Consider the following 19,455-nt stretch of genomic DNA (forward strand, 5'->3'; position numbering starts at 1 on the left):
AATGGGCATTGTTTATACAAATTTTATTTTGTGCACTACCTCTTGAAACTAATGAATTCTCACTTGACATCTCTTGAAGATATCAATGTGGATCATATGGATTACAGATGTGTGGCTATAGACCCATGACTATAGTTTTAAACTTAAACTATAACAAAAAACGGAAACAGGCATTATTTTTAAAGCAGTTGGAGTTGGCTGAATAAATGAACTTCTAGGGAGGGCATGCATAAGTGTGGGAGCATATCCTAAAGAAATCTTGGTTTCTTAACTTGTGAATGTGTGAGAAGAAGAAAAGGAGGTAAGCAAAGAAGGAAAGCAAGAGAGAGAGAGTAGAAGACAGAAGGAGAGAGAGATGAAGTAGAGGGAGAGTGAGAAGGAGAGAGAGACATAGAGAGAGAGAGAGAGAGAGAGAGAGAGAGAGAGAGAGAGAGAAGCCTTGTTTCTTCTTTTGTTTACTAATGTCTTTAATTCCCTTGAAAAACTCAGGTATTTATCAACTTCGCCAAAGACCAAAAATCCTATGAAAATGTCGAAACCAGTAGCCGTGGTTCCACCATAAGTGTTGACTCACAGGATGACCGGATAGAGTCTTAGCACCTGTAGCAGATTCAACTTCAGCAAATGACTGATGGATGCTTTCAAAGAAGACACCATTTCCTAAAACATCTCTTCCTTAGGAAGTGTTACACTGCATGCAAGTGTACAGCACAAGACTGACAAATTATAATGGACATCAGTATTGCTCCTGAAACGATTCCCCTGTACTCAACACAGTGAGAATGCAATGTATATGCTGGTGATCCATAGGCAAAAGGTCAACCCCACGATGGGTGTCTTAATTTATTACTTTCAATAAAAGGACAGCTTAAAAGGCATGGGTATTAGTTGTTGAAAAGTAAGACCAGAGAAGAAAAGTAAAGTGGATTGGGGGAGACAAGGTTAGGTGATCAAACAAAATAACTTATTTCTAGAAAAATAACATGAACCCATGAATCTAGTGTTTGTGTAAAGTGCTAAGGACTGGATTGACAATGACAGAAAGCGGTGGGCACAGTCCCTACAAGAGGTGTGCCTGTTAGTTTCAGTGCCTGTGAATACATGGGGCCATAGTGAGCCCCCCCCCCAGTGTGCCTTATGATAAGAGGACAATGAGACAGCAGTTTACCCTGGTGGTAAACAGAACATAAGCCCATTCCGGTCATGCCTGGCGCGTGGAGAAGATGCTTCCTGCTTACTGAGAGGAAGCAAGTGTGTCAGTCGGGCAGATCCTGAAAACCAGTAACTCATGTGCTGCTGGCAGGCAACATTTTTAAAGCTCTTCCAGAAACCCTCACAATTCTAGTTTCTCCACAAGAAACTTTGTTGTGAAAGAAAAATTAGTGTGAAAATATTTTTCAGCTTACTCTCTGACTGACCTGGAATAATTATACTTATGGTTACAGGATAAATTACTTGATAATGCCAAGTTACGTGCCCTTTGACAAAGTTGCTTTATGTGTCCTCTGACTCTGTGTGTGTGTGTGTGTGTGTGTGTGTGTGTGCGCATGTACAAGTTTGCCAGCTTTGACACAACTGTTTCTGTCTCAATTACCAATAAACTCTAAGTTTAAAAGAAGCTATCAATGACATCTTTTTCTTAGATAGGAAAGAGCCAGGGACCTCAAATTAGGAGTCACATGACCCAAGAAATTCTGAGTGATCTGGCTCCTGCTTACTTTGCCGTTCTGAACAGCATCCATATCCCCTTCTTCTTTAGGATCAGGTCCTGCTGGACTCTTGAAGTTCCCATGATGCTCCACACTTAATGACCCATGGTGTGAATGCTCGATCCCCAGTCATTGTGTCCATCTAACAGTGTTGAGAAATGTTATACTTTCCCAGAGAAACTTTACTGCCTTGCTTTCTCAGCTTAAATCTGATCTCCATTCTAACACTAAATTGCCACTCATTTGTGTGAAATCTTGCATCATAATTTGTCATGTATCTAGACTTTAGATTCATATTTTAACAGATGGCAACACAACTTGGGGGAGTGTACAAATGTCCTTAAAAGTCAGGAATGCTTTTGATCCCAGGGCTCAGAAAGCGAAGATAGGGTGATCATGAGTTCAAGGACAACTGGGGCTGCCTTGTAAGTTAAAAGCCAGCATGAACTACGTAGTGAGTCCTTATCTCATAAACAAGTGCCAAGGAATTAACTCAGTAGTTGAACAAGTACTCAGTATGTACAAGTCTCTGGATACACTCCATATTGAAATCTATATCTATATCACAAATACATATATTTGCACATACATACATACATACATATATACATACATCCTTTTAGAGTAGAAAATGTGACTCTGGGGGCAAGTGAGTCTTCAGAATCCCTTGAGTTATAAAAAGATGACTATACTCCATGAAAGAATAAAAGAAACTTGCCTACTGGAAATTGCCTATTTGTGTGTGTGTGTGTGTGTGTGTTTTTTGTTGTTGTTGTTTTGTTTTGTTTTGTTTTGGTTTGGTTTTGGTTTTTCGAGACAGGGTTTCTCTGTGGCTTTGGAGGCTGTCCTGGAACTCACTTGGTAGTCCAGGCTGGTCTCGAACTCACAGAGATCCACCTGCCTCTGCCTCCCGAGTGCTGGGATTAAAGGCGTGCGCCACCAACGCCCGGCTTGTTTTTTGTTTTGTTTTTTTTTGTTTGTTTTTTGGTTTTGGTTTTGGTTTTAGTTTTTTTTTGTTTTTTGTTTTTGTTTTTTGTTTTTTGTTTTGCTTACTTGATTGCTACTGGGAGGGACTCAAAGTTTGAAATGGTCTTTTTAAACCAATAAATTTCTAATTGTTTTTTTCCACATCCATTCACTGGGCAGCCAGCCTCATTGTGGACTGGTCCCATTAACATTCATCTTCATCAAAGCTAGCCCCACTCACAAATGCTTTATATGAATGAGTCTGGAAGCTAAGGAATGGATATGTCAACACCTTCTTTGATGAGGTGTGCAATAGTGACTGCTCCATCACAGAGAATCAAGAGTCTAATCATAAATACAAGACAGGGGAGCATGTGCTGGGTGTAGTTTCTAACCACCTCAGGATATGGGTTAGTGGTTGCTGCCAATTTAATCTACCCCTTGGTGGGCAGGAATATCTTACCTGGCCTCAACTTCTCCAACTGCACATTGGCCTAAGTGTTCAGTACTCATTTCTCTCAGTAGACTTGAAACCCAATGAAGACAGAATCTTTTTGATCTTCCCACCACCTGCACATAGAAGAAACATTTGTGGTGTTCAGTATGTATGTGTTGGTGACATGAATAAATAAATGAGTAAGAAACAAAAGAGAAGCTGGCGTGGTTGGCATGGAAACCACACATCCTGATTCTGTTTAAATTTCTGAAACACAATTTCCCAGGAGGTACCTTATTCAGACAAAGGGAGAGAGAACAATGTTTGGTGCCATATTACAGTGAATCTGCTGGGATGGGAGGGTTTGGATAACATCTTTGGAATAAGAATTCTAGTGCCTTGTTTTCATAGATTTCTGCACATTTATCTCTTCTTTGTCTCCGTATTTGTTGGGATATACCATATAAGGACTTCATGGTCCCCTTTTCACGTAAAAGTAAGGAATGCACATAGAAATTTATTTGAGCCTATGTTCCCGTGGGCTTCTCTGAAATGGAGGAAGTGTTTTCAGAATTCCCAGTCCTCTGAGGAGGACTCTCTGCTCTTGATAACACATATAGAATCTCCCTTCTTTACATGAGTTATTTGAATTACCTCTGAGGATTGTGGCAATTTCCACTTCATCTACGAAAGCAAATTTTCATGATCATAAAACATTGAATACAAAAACAAGAAAAAAATGGGAAGATGATATATACACATGTCTTTTCCCAAAATGTCATCGTCTGCCTTTCTTATCCACTCCCCAGCAGATGGATGAGTATGACCTAGATGAGAATGAAGGTTGCCACCCTTTTATCCCCACCTGAACTCAGGGGCCTGCTTGATTTATTAACCAAAACTTTTCAACATAACACAGCAAGATGAAAGGAAACAAATAGTTTTTTCTTTGGCATCATTTGTCACAGTTGATCTAGAGACTCTGCTTATAAATCCACACCAATATCCCATTGTTTATAAAGTAAAGATGCAGACTCTTTAGCTGACCCTGAACATGGTTTATAAGCTGGTCCTAAAACTTGCTGCCCTCTTTCCCATGAAGTCTCTGCTCTGACAACATGAACTTCATTGTTGTTTTCAGTTTCTGTCATATCACATAGGTGTTCTACAGGACTTTCCTCATACTACTCCTTCATCTTAGAAGACCTCTCCTCTTCATCAGCTTTCTAGAATCCCCTCTCCCTCTTCACAAACCTCCTCAGAAGTCAATCCTTCCCAGCAGGACAGGTTGAGTAGATTGCTCTGTCCTTTGCTGCAAAACATTTTTTATGTACCTCTGCTGAAGCATTTCCACGCTGTATTATAAATCATTTCTGTATGTCTTTTTTTCCCCACCACACACCATTTCTCCCGAGTACTGACTCATTAGGCTACTCACTATCACTGTGTTCCCCATATCCAGAATATTATTATCATGTTATTGTTGCCCGATAAATCTTTAAAGGAGGATTGAGGTATAGTTCAGTAGCAGAGTACTTGCCTAGCATTTACATAGCTCTGGATTCCCCCAATATTGCTAAATGAATAAATAGTTAGTCTCTAAGGGACCAGAGGTATATTTACAGTTTAGAAGTTGATGTATATAAACTATACATTGTAATTTTTGCTTTCATGGTTTTATATTTTTAGTTTTAGGATGCTACTAATTGCTGGGAGACAGGAAGAGACAGTGCAGATAGCTAACCATTTTGAATTAAAATGTTGATTATCTACAAAAAGCCATTCCATTAAAGTGCCAAGCACTGAACAAGCCACCACTTTACTAACAGTTGCCCATGATGAAATTCATTAAAAACAAAATACCATTTGAAACAAAACACTTTCAAAAAGACAATTTAAACATTTCCTCATTTGGATAAGTTAAAAAAATAAAATCTAAAGTAAAACAGAGTTATAATTAAAACAACCATATGAACCACTTGACTAGTGATTTGTTACATGTGAAATACTGGGTTATATGTGTCATATCTATTAAAATGTTACCAATATTTATTGCTGAATACATTAATTTGGATGTGTATAATTTCTCCACAATTTAGTAATGAGCTGTAATCGTGTCTATGGAATTGGACAATCTCTGGTGCTGTTCATGCTTGTGTTCTGACTTCCATAGTTCTTTGTGGTATGTCTTTCAGGAATGAACAAGTCCTGTGGAAGGGTAGTAAAAACTTTACTTAGTTCTCTTCTATGATCACTCTGACCCAGAGCCCTGATTCTCCAGGGCATTGGTCTTATGATGGAAGCACCTACAAGGTATTCAACCCACACTGGGGATTCCAACCACAGTTGATTCTATTCTAAATGCAATTGTTTCAGTTCCTCTTTGGATTTTTCCATTGTTACTGTGTAACATAGCAATTCATGTTTGTGTGTTGATGAATTGACTAATTCCAACAGTTTTCTCACAGACTATTTAGGATTTCTACATTTATTAGAATATCTCTCAGCAAAGATCCTTTTAAAATTTTTCATGGTATTTAGTTTTCTTTCTTGTCTATTTCTCCAGTGCCAGCTAGAATTTTCAGTAATATGTTGAATGTATATTCACGTCATCTTTGGTTGACTTTCACCCACACATAAATTTATTTGTTTATTTATTTAATTATTTATTGAGACAGGGTTTCTCTGTATAACTTTGGAGCCTATCCTGGCACTCGCTCTGTAGACCAGGCTGGCCTTGAACTCACAGAGATCCACCTGTCTCTGCCTCCCAAGTGCTGGGATTAAAGGCATGTGCCACCAACACCCAGTGTTCACCCACACCTTTATTGTTACAATAAATTATACAGTACACACTTTGTATCTATCCATGTTTCACCAGCTACTAATGGAACAACCTAGATTTTACAATAGACAGCATTCATTTAATAGAAGACTCAGTGAATTAACTTTTTCAAAAACACACATACAAAAACACTTTAACATCATCTTAATGCTGTAGAGTATTATCCCTAGGGAAAGGGGATCAAAAGAATTAAATAACTGAAAACAATAGATAACATGTGTTGATGGTTTTATTTTTATCTGCTCCAAATTATTTCTTAGTCTCTCTCCTTTCTGATGACTGGAGTTCCCTTGTTCCTATGATAGGCTGTCTTGACCTTTTTGGTCACAGTAGCCTCTCCCTATCCCAGTGACTGAGTAGGCATCTGACTCAGCACCATATTAGTGTCCTGTTTCTCCTGACCGTTTTATCTAGTTTAGATATTGATACATTCATCTCTGAAATAATATTAAATTTCAGAGGAGACATTCCTTGTGAATTGCTGACCTAGGAGAGGATGAGTCTAGAATTTCTAGTTTCCATCTCGTCAAGACCACAGAAAAAGTTTACATACCTAGGAAAGCCAAGCAGAGAAAAGCAGGACAGGTAGTTCAATAGTCCAGATGGTTCTGTCTTTGTTCTGTGAACATAGAATCTACCAAGCATGTAGCTTAGGAGGGCAGAGAATTGAGGACCTGTAGAAGTCAGGGCAATCTAAGAAGCCAGTGTAGCAGAAGAAGGTGGTAGCTGTAGATATTGTAGAGACTGGTCAAGCTCTGGGTATGCTGTGAAGCTAAAGCTAATGGAAATTGCTGTCCAATTAGTGAGGAAGATATAAGGGATGGGGAAAGAAGAATGAATCCAAAAGTTGAGACTTGAACAACAGGATAAAAGAAAATGTCACTTATTGGAGAATGAGAATACTGGAGACAGAGAGACAAATGGGGGGCTGGGTTTAAAGTCCATTAAGTTTTAAATGCTGTTTAGACATTTTCAAGGAAATTTTGAGTGAGTCATAGTTCCATGCCTTTAGAATTTTGGTAAAGTTCCCTACTGAAGAAAACAAGAAATAAAAGCCACAATCTAGATGAAATAACTTAGGAAGTCAAGCATGACCACAGCAGAGAAACAATTGAAAGGGAGAGGCCAAAGAGAGTTCTTACTGGGGTGGAGAAGGTACATCCAGAAATTATGTGTAAAATGTAAGGCAAGGAAAGAAATTGCTCCTAAAAGGGTGGGAGTGGTTGACCTTGTCTAGACAGCTGCTTGTGAGATTAAAATAAAGGCTGGAAATTGACCATTGAGTTTGACATATTCATGAGTGACCTTGGCAAGGGAAGTTTCTGTGTAATCAGAAGAATAAAGATTTTGGAATGAATTCAATAAAAATTGGGACAGAAAGGGGAAATGAAGTACATAGCTGGCTTCCTCAATGGAGAGGAGGTAAAGAGACATAACAGTTGCAGGGTGGTTGCAGGAATAATAGAAGAGGGAGCCTACCTGCTCTAGTTGAGAAAGGAAAATATCAGGTTTTCTAGACATAACATCCTTTGTCTCTGCTTATTTTGGAGGTGAACAATGCCCCCTCTTCCTGGGCATGTCTTCCTTTCCATGAATTTTGGCTGAAGTCTGGACTGGACATAATTATAATTTTTTCTCTTTTTTGGCTTCTTCCCAACTGATTACAACTCTCTGTTGGGTGTTTGTTACACTTCCCTCTTCTTTCATGGGCACCTAATTCAGCCAGGAGTACTGTGACAGATCACTCCTTTCAAGTCAGTGACCATGGTACACTCAACTGCAGGCAGCTTGGCTAAAACTCAGTACCTTCTTTCTTGTTTCATCTTGTGCAATCCAATTTGTTTTTATGTGGCATGCCTTAGAGTGCTTAACAGTAGCTCACCTTTTACAGTAAATTCCTTTGACACATACTTAACATACTTGGTCACATACTTACACATTGAGGTCCCCAAAGTACTACTCTGTCCATCCAGACATTCTTAGCTACTCCTGACCTTAACTTTCCGAGATGCATAACAGGTAGGATTTCTCTGCATGTTACCTCCTTCTACAAAGGAAGAGTGAAATTAAAGATGGAAAGCCACTTCCTGTTTCAGGAGAACTTTGTGAATGGGGCAAAGTAAACTAGATATTTGGAGAATGTTTTCTCGAGCTGACATCTGTGTACATTCATGGATCTTGAAATCATTCTTTTAGTTTCCTGAGATAGATGATTAATTTAGTACGAGGAGGGTGTGGTGAAAGGTAAAGAAATTTACTGTTCAAAGAATTTCAAATCAACTCTTTTTAAAAAAAAGTCACATGTATCTCTCTCGTGTGTGTGTGTGTGTGTGTGTGTGTGTGTGTGTGTGTGTGTGTGTGTGTGTAGGTCTCTATGGAGGCTAGAGGAGAAGGAAGATCAGGTCCAGGAGCAGGAGTTACAGGTGGTTATAAGCTGACCTATGTGGGTGCTGGGAACTGGGCTTGGGCCCTCTGCAAGAGCAGTATGTGCTCATGACCACTGAGTCATCTCTCCAGCACCTCACAGAAATTCTTCAGCCAGCACTTCAGACTTCATAATTATCTCCCAGATGCATATTCCTAATCCTGCTTGTTATACAAAAATATGTATTACCTTAGTATTTCCTTCATGCTTTTTCCTGGATGGTTTCCAGTTATATAACCTCTTCCTCTATTATTTCCTGACTCTTACTCACCAGGGATAAGTATCTTGGGCTACATAGTTAGGGAAGCAGATAAGCAAAAGTATCTGCTGTGTCACATTTACTGCCAAGATGTGAAGAAATGACAATTCACTCAGATAGGACACCAACAGACCGAAAATATAGCTCTGTCCAAGCCCAGCTTGGTAAAGAAAGGAGTTTACTAAGACTACTTACAGGAAGTGGCTGACTTAAGCAACTATGTCACCAAAAGCCCACTCTAGCAGAATGACAACTCATAAAAGTTGCATCACTAAGTTCTTGGTGATATAGGCATTTGCAACAATTGTTTGCTGTTGAAACAAGATCAAGAAGGGGATTTGTGGGTCTGGTAAATGTCTTTATCCTAGTAGCCCCATGATTTCTCCATGAGAGAATGTTTTAATCAGGAGGAACCAGCTACACAACCATGATGGTTAGTCTTATTCACTTGACTGGATCTGTTACCAACTAAGAGTTATGCCTCTGCCAGATCCTGAGGGTATTTCATGGAAGAAATAACTGAAGGGAGGAGACACTCCTCACAGAGTAGACATTTCCTTCCAATGGCAGCTCAGATGTAATGAGGTAGGAAAGAAAAGCAGCTGGTTTTTGCATGGATTCTTAGTGTCTTACTGGTGTGAGCATCTACTCTATTGCTGCTGTTGTTCTCCTTCACTTACATGAGAGTCTAGTTTCTTTGGCCTTCCAACATAGATTGAAGGATCTTTCCAGCCTTTGGTACCATATTGTGACTACCATGACAGCCAACCTCATGGAATGAGCAACTACTGGGTTCTCAGCCTCTCCAGTGTTGATAGAGAGACATTGTTGGGCCACACAGACCACATTGTTTAAGCCAGTATAATAAATCCCATTTAAACAGGTACTTAATTTATCTGTGTTCTTCCTCTAGAGCAGTGGTTCTAAACCTGTGTATTGCAACCCCTTGGGGGAGGGATCAAACAACCCTTTCACAGAGATCACATACCAGATATCCTACATAACAGATATTTTCATTAAAATTCATAACAGTAGCAAAATTAAAGTCATAAAGTAGCAACAAAAATAATTTTAGGGTTGGGGGTCACTTCAACATGAGGAACTGTTTTAAAGTGTCACAGCAGTAAGAAGGTTGAGGACCACTGTTCTAGGGCATCTTAGCTTGACAATGGCATCAAAGCAGATAGGCTATGGTAGGTCATCTAGATAGACCTTTCCTGTATTAGCCAGTTAGTATAGCCTGTCACTAACCCCAGCTCTCTATATATCCTCTGAGTCATTTAATAGCACCAAGGGGTTAACACCCTTCTCCCATGGATAAACTCACATTAAATTTCGGAACATTGATGGATGAAATGTGAGTGCTAGATTATTGATTTCCAACAAAAACCCAAACTGAACACGTCTATCCTCCAGCCAACAAATTCTCTCTCCCTGAAAGCATGTTACACAGGAAACTGAGCTCTAATCAGAAGGTTGCTTGCTGAGCAGAGACTTGGGGCAAGTTAAGTTAATTATGTGATGATAGTGTTTAATGTCATCAGGCTTCCCAAGCCTGAAGCCCCCATCTCTATGGTAGGATACAGCGTAAAAAGATGTAGCCTTGATTATCCCCTGAAAAGCTCTCATCGCTGCTGTGTGGACCTAGAGCCCTGCCATCTTTTGTACCTAGAAGGTCTTTTTTACTGCCTTTTTGGCTAATAAACCTCCCTTTGATGGGCCCTTACTTCTTTTAAGCATGATAATATAGCACTTCGAATTAAGATACAGTTTTTCATCTGTAGTGACTTTCTGCCTTCGTTATTTATTGATTTTAATTCTTAACTCAATGCAGTGTTTCCAAACTTCCCTCCACATAGGGGTCATTTAGAGCCCTTTCTTAAAAATAAGTATAAACAAACAAACAAACAAACAAATAAAGCTCCTGACTGAGTTGGTGATTAGGGCATAAGTTGCATTCTTGACAAATATTTAAGAATTTCTGTCTTCAAAGGGATTAGGGAGGCCTTGTTACCAAACAACCAGATGAACCTTGTGCCTGTGCTCTTTACTGAGCACCACACCACGGCCAACTCATTTCCTCCATGTGCACACTCATTTCAACTGTACTTTTAGAAGCACTCAAAACATTGATTATTTCTCATCTGAGGGGCATTATAAAGCAGGGGTTTAGAGAATTGCTTCTCAAACAAGTGTACACATAAATCACCAAGAAATCTTATTAAAATGAAGATATTGATCATAAGTCTGGGTTGGAGCCCAGGATTCTGTATTTCCAAAACAAGCCCAGGCATATCAATGTTGCTGCCTTGTCAGACAGGCTGTGGGCCGGACAGTTTGGGGGTAGCCTTTGAACCACTACCTTGCTTCAATTTCCAGTTTCAAAGTCCATCATTCTTATCAAAGTGACTTTGAACAACTTTCTATATCACTGCAACCAGTTTCTTTGATTTTACAGTGAGAATAAATGCTAGTGTCTTCCTCTTGGGATTTGTTTTATAGAGAAGATTGAATGAATACTAAAAGTGCATCAGTGAGGCCCTATGGGAAATTCTGCATAATGATAGCTAACTTTGACTTTGTTGTGCCATGGATTGGCTACAGCTTGCTAATAATGGATGCAGAACTAACATCACCATTGCTCAGTGTTTTCCAAAAGAAAAATTTGAACTGGTGAAATGGCCCAACCAGTAAAAGAGTGTTTGTCATACAAATATGATGGCCTGGCTTCTATCACCCGAACCCATAGTGAAAGTAGAAAACTAACTCTTGAAAGTTGTCCTCTGATCATTATACACATGTCATGGAGCATGCACATATAATGCATGTGCATACATTCAAATAGTAAATAAAATAATAACAAAATTAAAATTCTACAAAAGAATTCTCCTGAAGCCAAAATTTTCTATGGAAGACAGGATGACTGTTTTTGCTCTACATAGAGCAGATAGTGAGCTTGCATTGTATTGATTCCAGGAGTCCCCTCAAATTTTCAGTATTTGTAGAACAGTCAGAGCCTAAGGTCTCTAGTTGAAAGAATTGTTTACATCTTATTCTGAACCTCAATTCATTAAATATTGTATTTATTTATTTTTGCTTTGCTGTGTCTCTTTGGGTTTTTCTTAGAAGTGATGATCAAATTTATAGTTTTCAAAAAGATAGTTTATATAATTTAAGATTGTCATCAGAGGTCGGAGTCTGGTTGAGCATTTCTAAGCCCTTGGCCTATTATTCAAAAACATTGAAACAAAGGATCACATGGGTTGCAGAGTTGCAAGAGAACTTTATTCAAAGCCAAATGATAGGACAGACCAGCAAGAGAATACACTGTTGAATGACATCAGGCCACATGAGAGAAAGATTCAAGGACCCTGACTATTGTTGGGGTTCCTTCTATGGGGTTCAAAAGAATGAGGAATTTGTTTGCTCTGTTTTGTTTTTTTGATTGACAGTCTGGGGTTACATAAACCTTTCCCTACTACTCATATCCTTTCTCATGATGTAGTTGATAATAAGCATATGAAAGCCTAATTACAAATACGCATAAGATGGAAAATAGGGGATTCAGCATAAATTTAATAGAGGAGGACTGAAGAAATGACTCAGTAACTAGAAATACTTGATTCTCTTGCAGTAGGTCTGAGTTTGGTTTCCAGAACCTACATCAGGGGACTCAGAACAACCTAAAACTCTAGCTCTGGGAGATCTGACACCCTCTTCTGGATTCTGAGAGCACCTGCACATACATGAACCCATGCATGCACACATCATACATGCACTTACTTTAAAAAATAAAACTTTACTTAGAAGACATAGTTCCCTTTGTTTCATATGCACCCCCAATCCAGTGTACCCTTTCATATTCATAATTGAATATGATCAAGTACAACCTACCTATGTTTATTGGTCATTAAGAGGAGAAAAAACATATTTCAGGTATCCATGTAGTTGGAAGCAAGTAGGAGTTCTGGGTTGCTAATAGGTTGTTGAGTGCATTGTTCTTAGACAGATGTGGGTAAATAGTCCATGCTGATAAGAATACTAAACCAACAAGTGCTTTATTAGCACATGGGTGTGTATAGTCCCAACCAAGTGGAGGTCCAGGTTGCTCAGCAATTCCCTGTGCTTCCTGTCTTAAAAGTATACATTCAGGTTAGGTACTGATTTAGTAAAATTACCCAGTTTCTGGGACATACAAATTGGTAAACTTTGTAACAAGACTATCCTGTGTGTTTCCTCTGGGATGATGGAAGTGTTCTCTGTCCATGTGTTGTTCAGCAAAACAACCACTAACCACAACGTAGCTTCTTAGCAGTTGCAATACAGACACTCGGAATTTTACCTAACTTTATTGTGTGTTGTTTGTGAGTTGTTTATTTTGGAAAAAAAGGTTACGTAGCCAAGGCTGGCAATTAACTTGTAGCTGAGAGTGCCTTTCAAGTCCTGATCTTCCTGCCTCCATGCCCTCAGGGGACAGAAAGTATGTACCACTTCACTCAGTCTTATATGGTGTCCATAATAAGACTTGGGGCTTTGTGCATGCCAAACAAGCATTCTACATAACTAAATTTCAATCAAGTTTACACGTTTAAAATTAAAACTGACACGTGGCTGGCAAATGATGCATTACTCAATATAGGAATAGAAGACGTTCTATTAATTAAACCCATTAATGGTACTGGAATTGGTAAAGGGTTTGTGGTTGTATTTGCCCACTGAAATGTTTAACAACTTAATGCTCAGTGAGACGGACAGCTATCACAAGTTGTTATTGGGAATATTCTTTATACATGTGCCACAATAGAGACAGAATAAACTGAGATCACGGTGCAAAAACAAAAATATAAACAGGTAACTAGACAAACTGAGTCAGCTTATGTGGGACTCTGTAAACTTCTGGATAAATTATGGGTAAATAAAACAATTCCTAAGAGTCCTATCCCACCTTCCTTTCCACAAAATCTGAGATGGCATTTCACATATTGTATTTTATATTTATATCTTATAAGGATAAGAACTAAATTTCAGGCATCCTTTCTTCAGTCTAGTATTTTCTTTAAAAAAAACAAGGTTTATTTTAATATTTATTTGTGTTTCTCTCTCTCTCTCGTGTGTGTGTGTGTGTGTGTGTGTGTGTGTGTGTGTGTGTGTGTGTGTATTTACATGCAGGTGCTCTTAAAGGCCAGAAGACAGTACCCAGTCCCCTTGGAGCTGGAGCTCCAGATGGCGAGCTGACAAATGTGTATGCTAAGAACTGAACCCCAGTTTTCTGAAAGAGCAAAAGCTGAGCCTTATCTCTGGATCCAATGTTAATATTTTCTACATCAAAATTTTGGATTCATGTTGAAATTACTGAAGAAATTATACTGACCTGAATGTTTCACTCTTCTTAAAACTTTATGTAAAGTAATTACTAACAATGTGGCATGAGCTCAGGAGCGTTTGGAGTCCCCAGGTGTTTTTAATGAGTAGCCAAGGCTGAAACCCACGGCTCTGATACCTTACTAAAAATGTAGGTTCAAACACAATATGCAACTCCAGAACCTTATTAAATTTGTTGGCCTTTGGTTCCACAGATTGGATTATAAATTACTTTGCCTCCATATAAATCCCACTAAAACTTATGTTACAATCATCCACCAAATTGCAGTTAGAAAGAAGAGCTTTTAGATAAATCAAATAATGATTCTAAACAATGTGAAAATCAAGTTATCCTCTACCCTTTATATTTGTAACCATATTTTAGAACTAATACTGAAAAACAGAACTGTGCTTAACTGCCAAACACAAGGGAAAGAAACAGATGAGCACACTCACAGTCGTTATATTCAGAACAACCCCCAACCTCTCACCCAGATAGGATATATAAAACTATAATGATAAACTCTCATACTTTTATTCTTAGCCAGGTAGGTCTGCAATACTCTGAGGTACCCAAGGAGCTTCTCGAGTGTTTCTCCCATTGGCTTTGAAGTTGTTGATCTATTCTTTCTTGCTTTCTTACACTATAATGCAGATTGTGAACCATATTGTGTTGTTCTTGGGGAGGAGGCTTTGTCTCAGTATCATGTGTGAATCATTTAAATCCTGCATAATAATCCAACTAAGCCAGTAGGGCATTATGTGATATATCAATGATATCAGTGAGCAGGAACTACCACAGAGAGAGAGAGAGAGACAGAGAGGGAGAGACACACACACGAGAGAGAGAGAGAGAGAGAGAGAGAGAGAGAGAGAGAGAGAGAGAGAGAGAGAGAGAGAGAGAGAGATTTCTTAGTAAGTCAAAAACTTCCAGCAACATGGCAATGCAGACACACATGCCTCTTTCTGTGGGTATCAGGAACAGAGAGATTGAGGTTCCCTTGCCATATTTCAGCAAGCAATGCCTTGAGTGACTTCCTGATTTTTTTTAAGTTTAAGTATCTTTTGATTGAAGCGAAGTATAATATAAAAGCATTATTAGAGGTATATCACATAAATTGATGGAGTATGATTTAATAGAGACAAAACCACATAGATAAGCCAAAAATATTTTCAAAAATAATAAAACAGCAGAAATTTATACTGTGCTTCATTTTATTGATGTTAGAGTTTCAAGTTGAATATTACAAAATCTCCCTTTAAACTTAACATGTTTCAGATAACATTAAGTTGAATTTTGAGTGTGCTCCAATTAGTGTGCCCTGTTCACCTCCTCAGGGATGACCACCATAATGGGTTTAGTGTGTTGCACTTAAAAGTTTTAAAGTAGGGGCTGAAAAGATGGCTCAGTGGTTAGGAGCATGTGCTTCTCTTCTAGAGGACCTCCTTTCTGAAACATATGTTCTTTAAATAACCCAGTTTATTTTTTTGCAAGACAATTTGCCATCTTGCCTGCACTAAACCATGTTTTGAGAAACAATATAATGTATACTACATATATAGTAAATGTGATATCTCTTACAACATATACATTATAGAAGTAAATCATATTGAAAATAAAGAAGCAAGAAACCACTCAGGCCTACTATTCATAAGTTCCAAATTTCATTAATTCTGGGCTTGTCCTGTAATACAAATTATCTACCATCTATCTATCTATCTATCTATCTATCTATCTATCTATCTATCTGTCTACCCCTCTACCTACCTACCTATCTAGTACTAGGGATTAAACCCAAGGCCTCCTTCATACTAAGCAGGTGCACTGCCACCAAGTTGCTCTTTCAGCTCCCAGTTAATTATTTTTATGATGTTGGAGATAGAATCCAGGACCTCATGCATATTTGTGGAGCATTCTGTGTTTAACATTTTTTGACTGAAAAGTCATTTGAAACTGCTACAATCAATTCTAAAGAAAAACAAGAAGAATATTGTTATACCTAAAATTTATTATGAAGTGAGATATTTATAAGCCTCAGTTAAGTTCATTTCTAAGACTATTCCTCTTATTTATATAATTGTTGCTTTGTATCAGAGAAATGTTTTGAAATTAAAATTAATAAAACATGTTAATGAATAAGCTAAGAGTGAAGATAGCATAAGTATTTTACCTGTCCTTGCGAATGAGCTTAAATATGCAAAAAATGATAGTCATTGACAAATTTGCAGAAGACTTGAATGTGGAAACTGTTTGATGTAGTTCACTGAGTGACAGACCAATATCTAGATGTTCGTTTTCCCTTTAAAGAACGCATGAAAAAGCATCATTGCTTTATTCTTTGTTGATGGTATTTATTTTATTATTTACATTTATTAGTTTTAACTGATATAACTTTGACAGTTGTTTGTGGCCATTGTAAAGGGTGATTTTTCTCTGATTTCTTTCTCAGCCCTTTTATCATCTGTATATAGTAGGGCTATTGATTTTCTTGAGTTGACAACTAAGAAAGAGAACTTCAGACCAATATCCTTCATGAACATTGATGAGAAAATACTCAATAAAATACTGGAAAATCGGATCCAAGAACACATCAGAAAACTCATCCACCATGATCAAGTTGGCTTCATTCCAGGGATGCAGGAATGGTTCAACATATGAAAATACATCAATGTAATCTTCCATATAAACAAGCTGAGAATCAAAAATCACAAGATCATCACACTAGATGCTGAAAAAGCCTTTGACAAAACCCAACACCCCTTTATGTTAAAGGTCTTGGAGAGATCTGGGATAACAGGAACATACCTAAACATCATAAAAGCTATATACACCAAACCAACAGCCAACATCAAACTGAATGGAGAGAAACTCAAGGCAACTACTCGAAGTTGTAGCTAGAGCAAATAAGACAACAAAAGGATATCAAGGGGATACAAATTGGAAAGGAAGCAGTAAAATTTTCACTATTTGCAGATGATATGATAGTTTACATAAGTGATCCAAAATCTACCAGGGAACTCTTACAGCTGATAAACAACTTTTACATATCTTATTTTTAATGTTTTTTTAACTTTTGTTTTTGAAACAGGGTCTCACTGTGTAGCTCTGACTGGTCTGACTTGGGCCTCAATATGTAGACGAAAGATCTTCCTACCTCTGCCTTCTGCCATGCTAGGCTTTTCTTTTTATCTTTTGACTTAGTCCTTGTCACACATGAACCTTCTTTTTGCTTAACAAATATTTGTTGAGTTTCCTTTGTTACATTAAAACTTCTTTAGCTTTCACCTTCAGTAATTGGAAGACTAAATGTAGGGTGGATGGGTCATCTAGCATACTTGACCCCGAGAGTGGATCTTTTTATGTCTGCAACCCGGATTAGCAAATCATTACTTCATCAGTACCCTGCTTTGGTGTAGTCATGGTGGAGGTGGAGGTAATGTGCAGATATGTGCACGCTGCAGGATTATTTTGCAGACTTTCACTGCATGAAGTTTCTCTATTTTAGAGAAGGAACATTGAATATCTTTATGTGTTTGTTTGCAATCTATCTATATAGCCTAGAAAGACAGAGGAAGTAGCTTCATTGGCTCAGGAGCCTTCACTCTTCTTAATCTTGAGCAAGTTTTTCAGAGGCAAGGAGAGCATGTATCCTAATATACACAGTACAGTTTTGTCCACCTCTGGGGCAAGTTCCGTAGTGAATAATGATGACCTCAATGATACATGATCTGTCATTTAATGACAGGACAATAGAAGATGACAGTGTTGAGAAAGTAATTTTACCCCCAAAATTTTAAATTTTGTGTTTGCACTGTGTAAAAACTAGTAAGATATGTCATAAACTATTAATGGTGTCAAACATATCTCATGAAATTTGCCTTAATTTTGAACTCTGTTGTCAGAAATTGTATGATTCTCAATAGCTGATAACTGCTGACTGTGTGTGTCCTGACTGCATTATTAGTTGTTCCTTGGATAGACACAGGACAGACAGCTTGGAGTTGACAAGAACATTTCAGGTCATTAATACTAGAAGGTGGACAGTAGGAAGGAGAACAGAATTCCCTTCTGTGCCATGTTTAAACACTAGACAGGCAGTATTAATTGAAGTTGTAGATCGAATTTTAGTTTATGTTGAAAGATATGCTCTGGAAATTAACAGTGACTTGAAATCACACATTATAGAGTTTAAATACGAGGAATTAAATTTTCTAAGTTCACACAGAAACCATACATAAGAAATCTAATCTCAACGAAGAAGGATCAAAGGATTCCACTAGATGATCACTTATTTTCTTTTTAAAGAACTATATATGTAGTGTGTGCCAGTAGGGAGAGGGGTGCTCACATGTCACAGCTTACACACAGAAGTTCGAAGGCAGCATGTGGAAGTTGGTTCTTTCTCTCTAGCACTGTGGGTCTGGAACCAAACTCAAGTTCTTCATATATATATAATTTTTAAAATTTAAATTAGAAATGATCTTGATTTACATGTCAGTCCCAGTTCCCTCGCCCTCTCCTCCTCCCCTGCCCCAAATGACCCTCTATTTCATCTCTTTTCTGCTCCTCAGTGAGGGTGAGGCCTTCCATGGGGGTTTTCAAAGTCTGTCACATCATTTGGAGCAGGACCTAGGCCCTTCCCCTTGTGTCTAGGCAGAGAGAGTATCCCTCTATGTGAAATGGACTCCCAAAGTCCATTTGTACACTAGGGACAAATACTGAACCAGTACCATAGACTACCCAGTCCTAACTGACATATATGTTCAGGGGGTCTGGGTCGGTCCTATGTTGGTTTCCCAGCCATTGGTCTGGGGTCCATGAGCAGCCCCTTGTTCAGGTCAGCTGTCTCTGTGGGTTTCTCCAGCCTGGTCTTGAGCCCTTTGCTCATCACTCTTCCCTCTCTGCAACTGGATTCCAGTGTTTAGCTGTGAGTGTCTGCTTCTGCTTCCATCAGCTACTGGAGGAAGGTTCTAGGGTGGCATATAAGGTAGTCATCAATCTTATTTTAAGGAAAGGGCATTTAAGGTAGCCTCTCCACTATTGCTTAGATTCTTAGTTGAGGTCATCCTTGTCGATCTCTGGACATTTCCCTAGTTCCAGATTTCTCTTTAGACCTATAATGGCTCCCTCGATTATGGCATCTCTTTTCTTGCTCTCCTGTATTTTTCCCCTGACTCAATCTTCCTGCTCCCTCATGTCCTCCTCTTCCCCTCACTTCTCCCCTTCTCTTTCTTTTAGTTCCCACTCCCTTCCCCTATGCTCCCAATCTGCTGAGGAGATTTTATCCCTTTCCTCTTCTCTGGGTCCTCCTTACTTCCTAGCTTCTTGGGTGGTGTGGATAGTAGGCTGGTAATCCTTTGCTCTATGTCTGTGAGTGAGTACATACCATGTTTGTCTTTTTGTGACTGGCTACCTCACTCAGGATGGTTTCTTCTAGTGCCATCCATTTGCCT

At 38.6% G+C, this 19,455-nt stretch overlaps 1 protein-coding gene across 2 annotated transcripts in view; it reads left to right on the forward strand.

Annotated features, from left to right (window-relative positions):
* Abca12 (ATP binding cassette subfamily A member 12) overlaps positions 1-878 on the forward strand; it is a 167,155-nt gene extending 166,277 nt beyond the window's left edge. For both annotated transcript variants that reach the window (XM_040753380.1, XM_040753379.1), the window contains one exon: positions 490-878. In XM_040753380.1, the coding sequence (XP_040609314.1) occupies positions 490-597 (108 nt within the window). In that variant the 3' untranslated portion in view covers positions 598-878. The remainder of the gene's footprint in view (positions 1-489) is intronic.
* Positions 879-19,455: the final 18,577 nt, after the last annotated feature.

This window comes from Mesocricetus auratus, unplaced genomic scaffold, assembly GCF_017639785.1.
Source record: "Mesocricetus auratus isolate SY011 unplaced genomic scaffold, BCM_Maur_2.0 Super-Scaffold_100010, whole genome shotgun sequence".
NCBI lineage: Eukaryota > Metazoa > Chordata > Mammalia > Rodentia > Cricetidae > Mesocricetus > Mesocricetus auratus.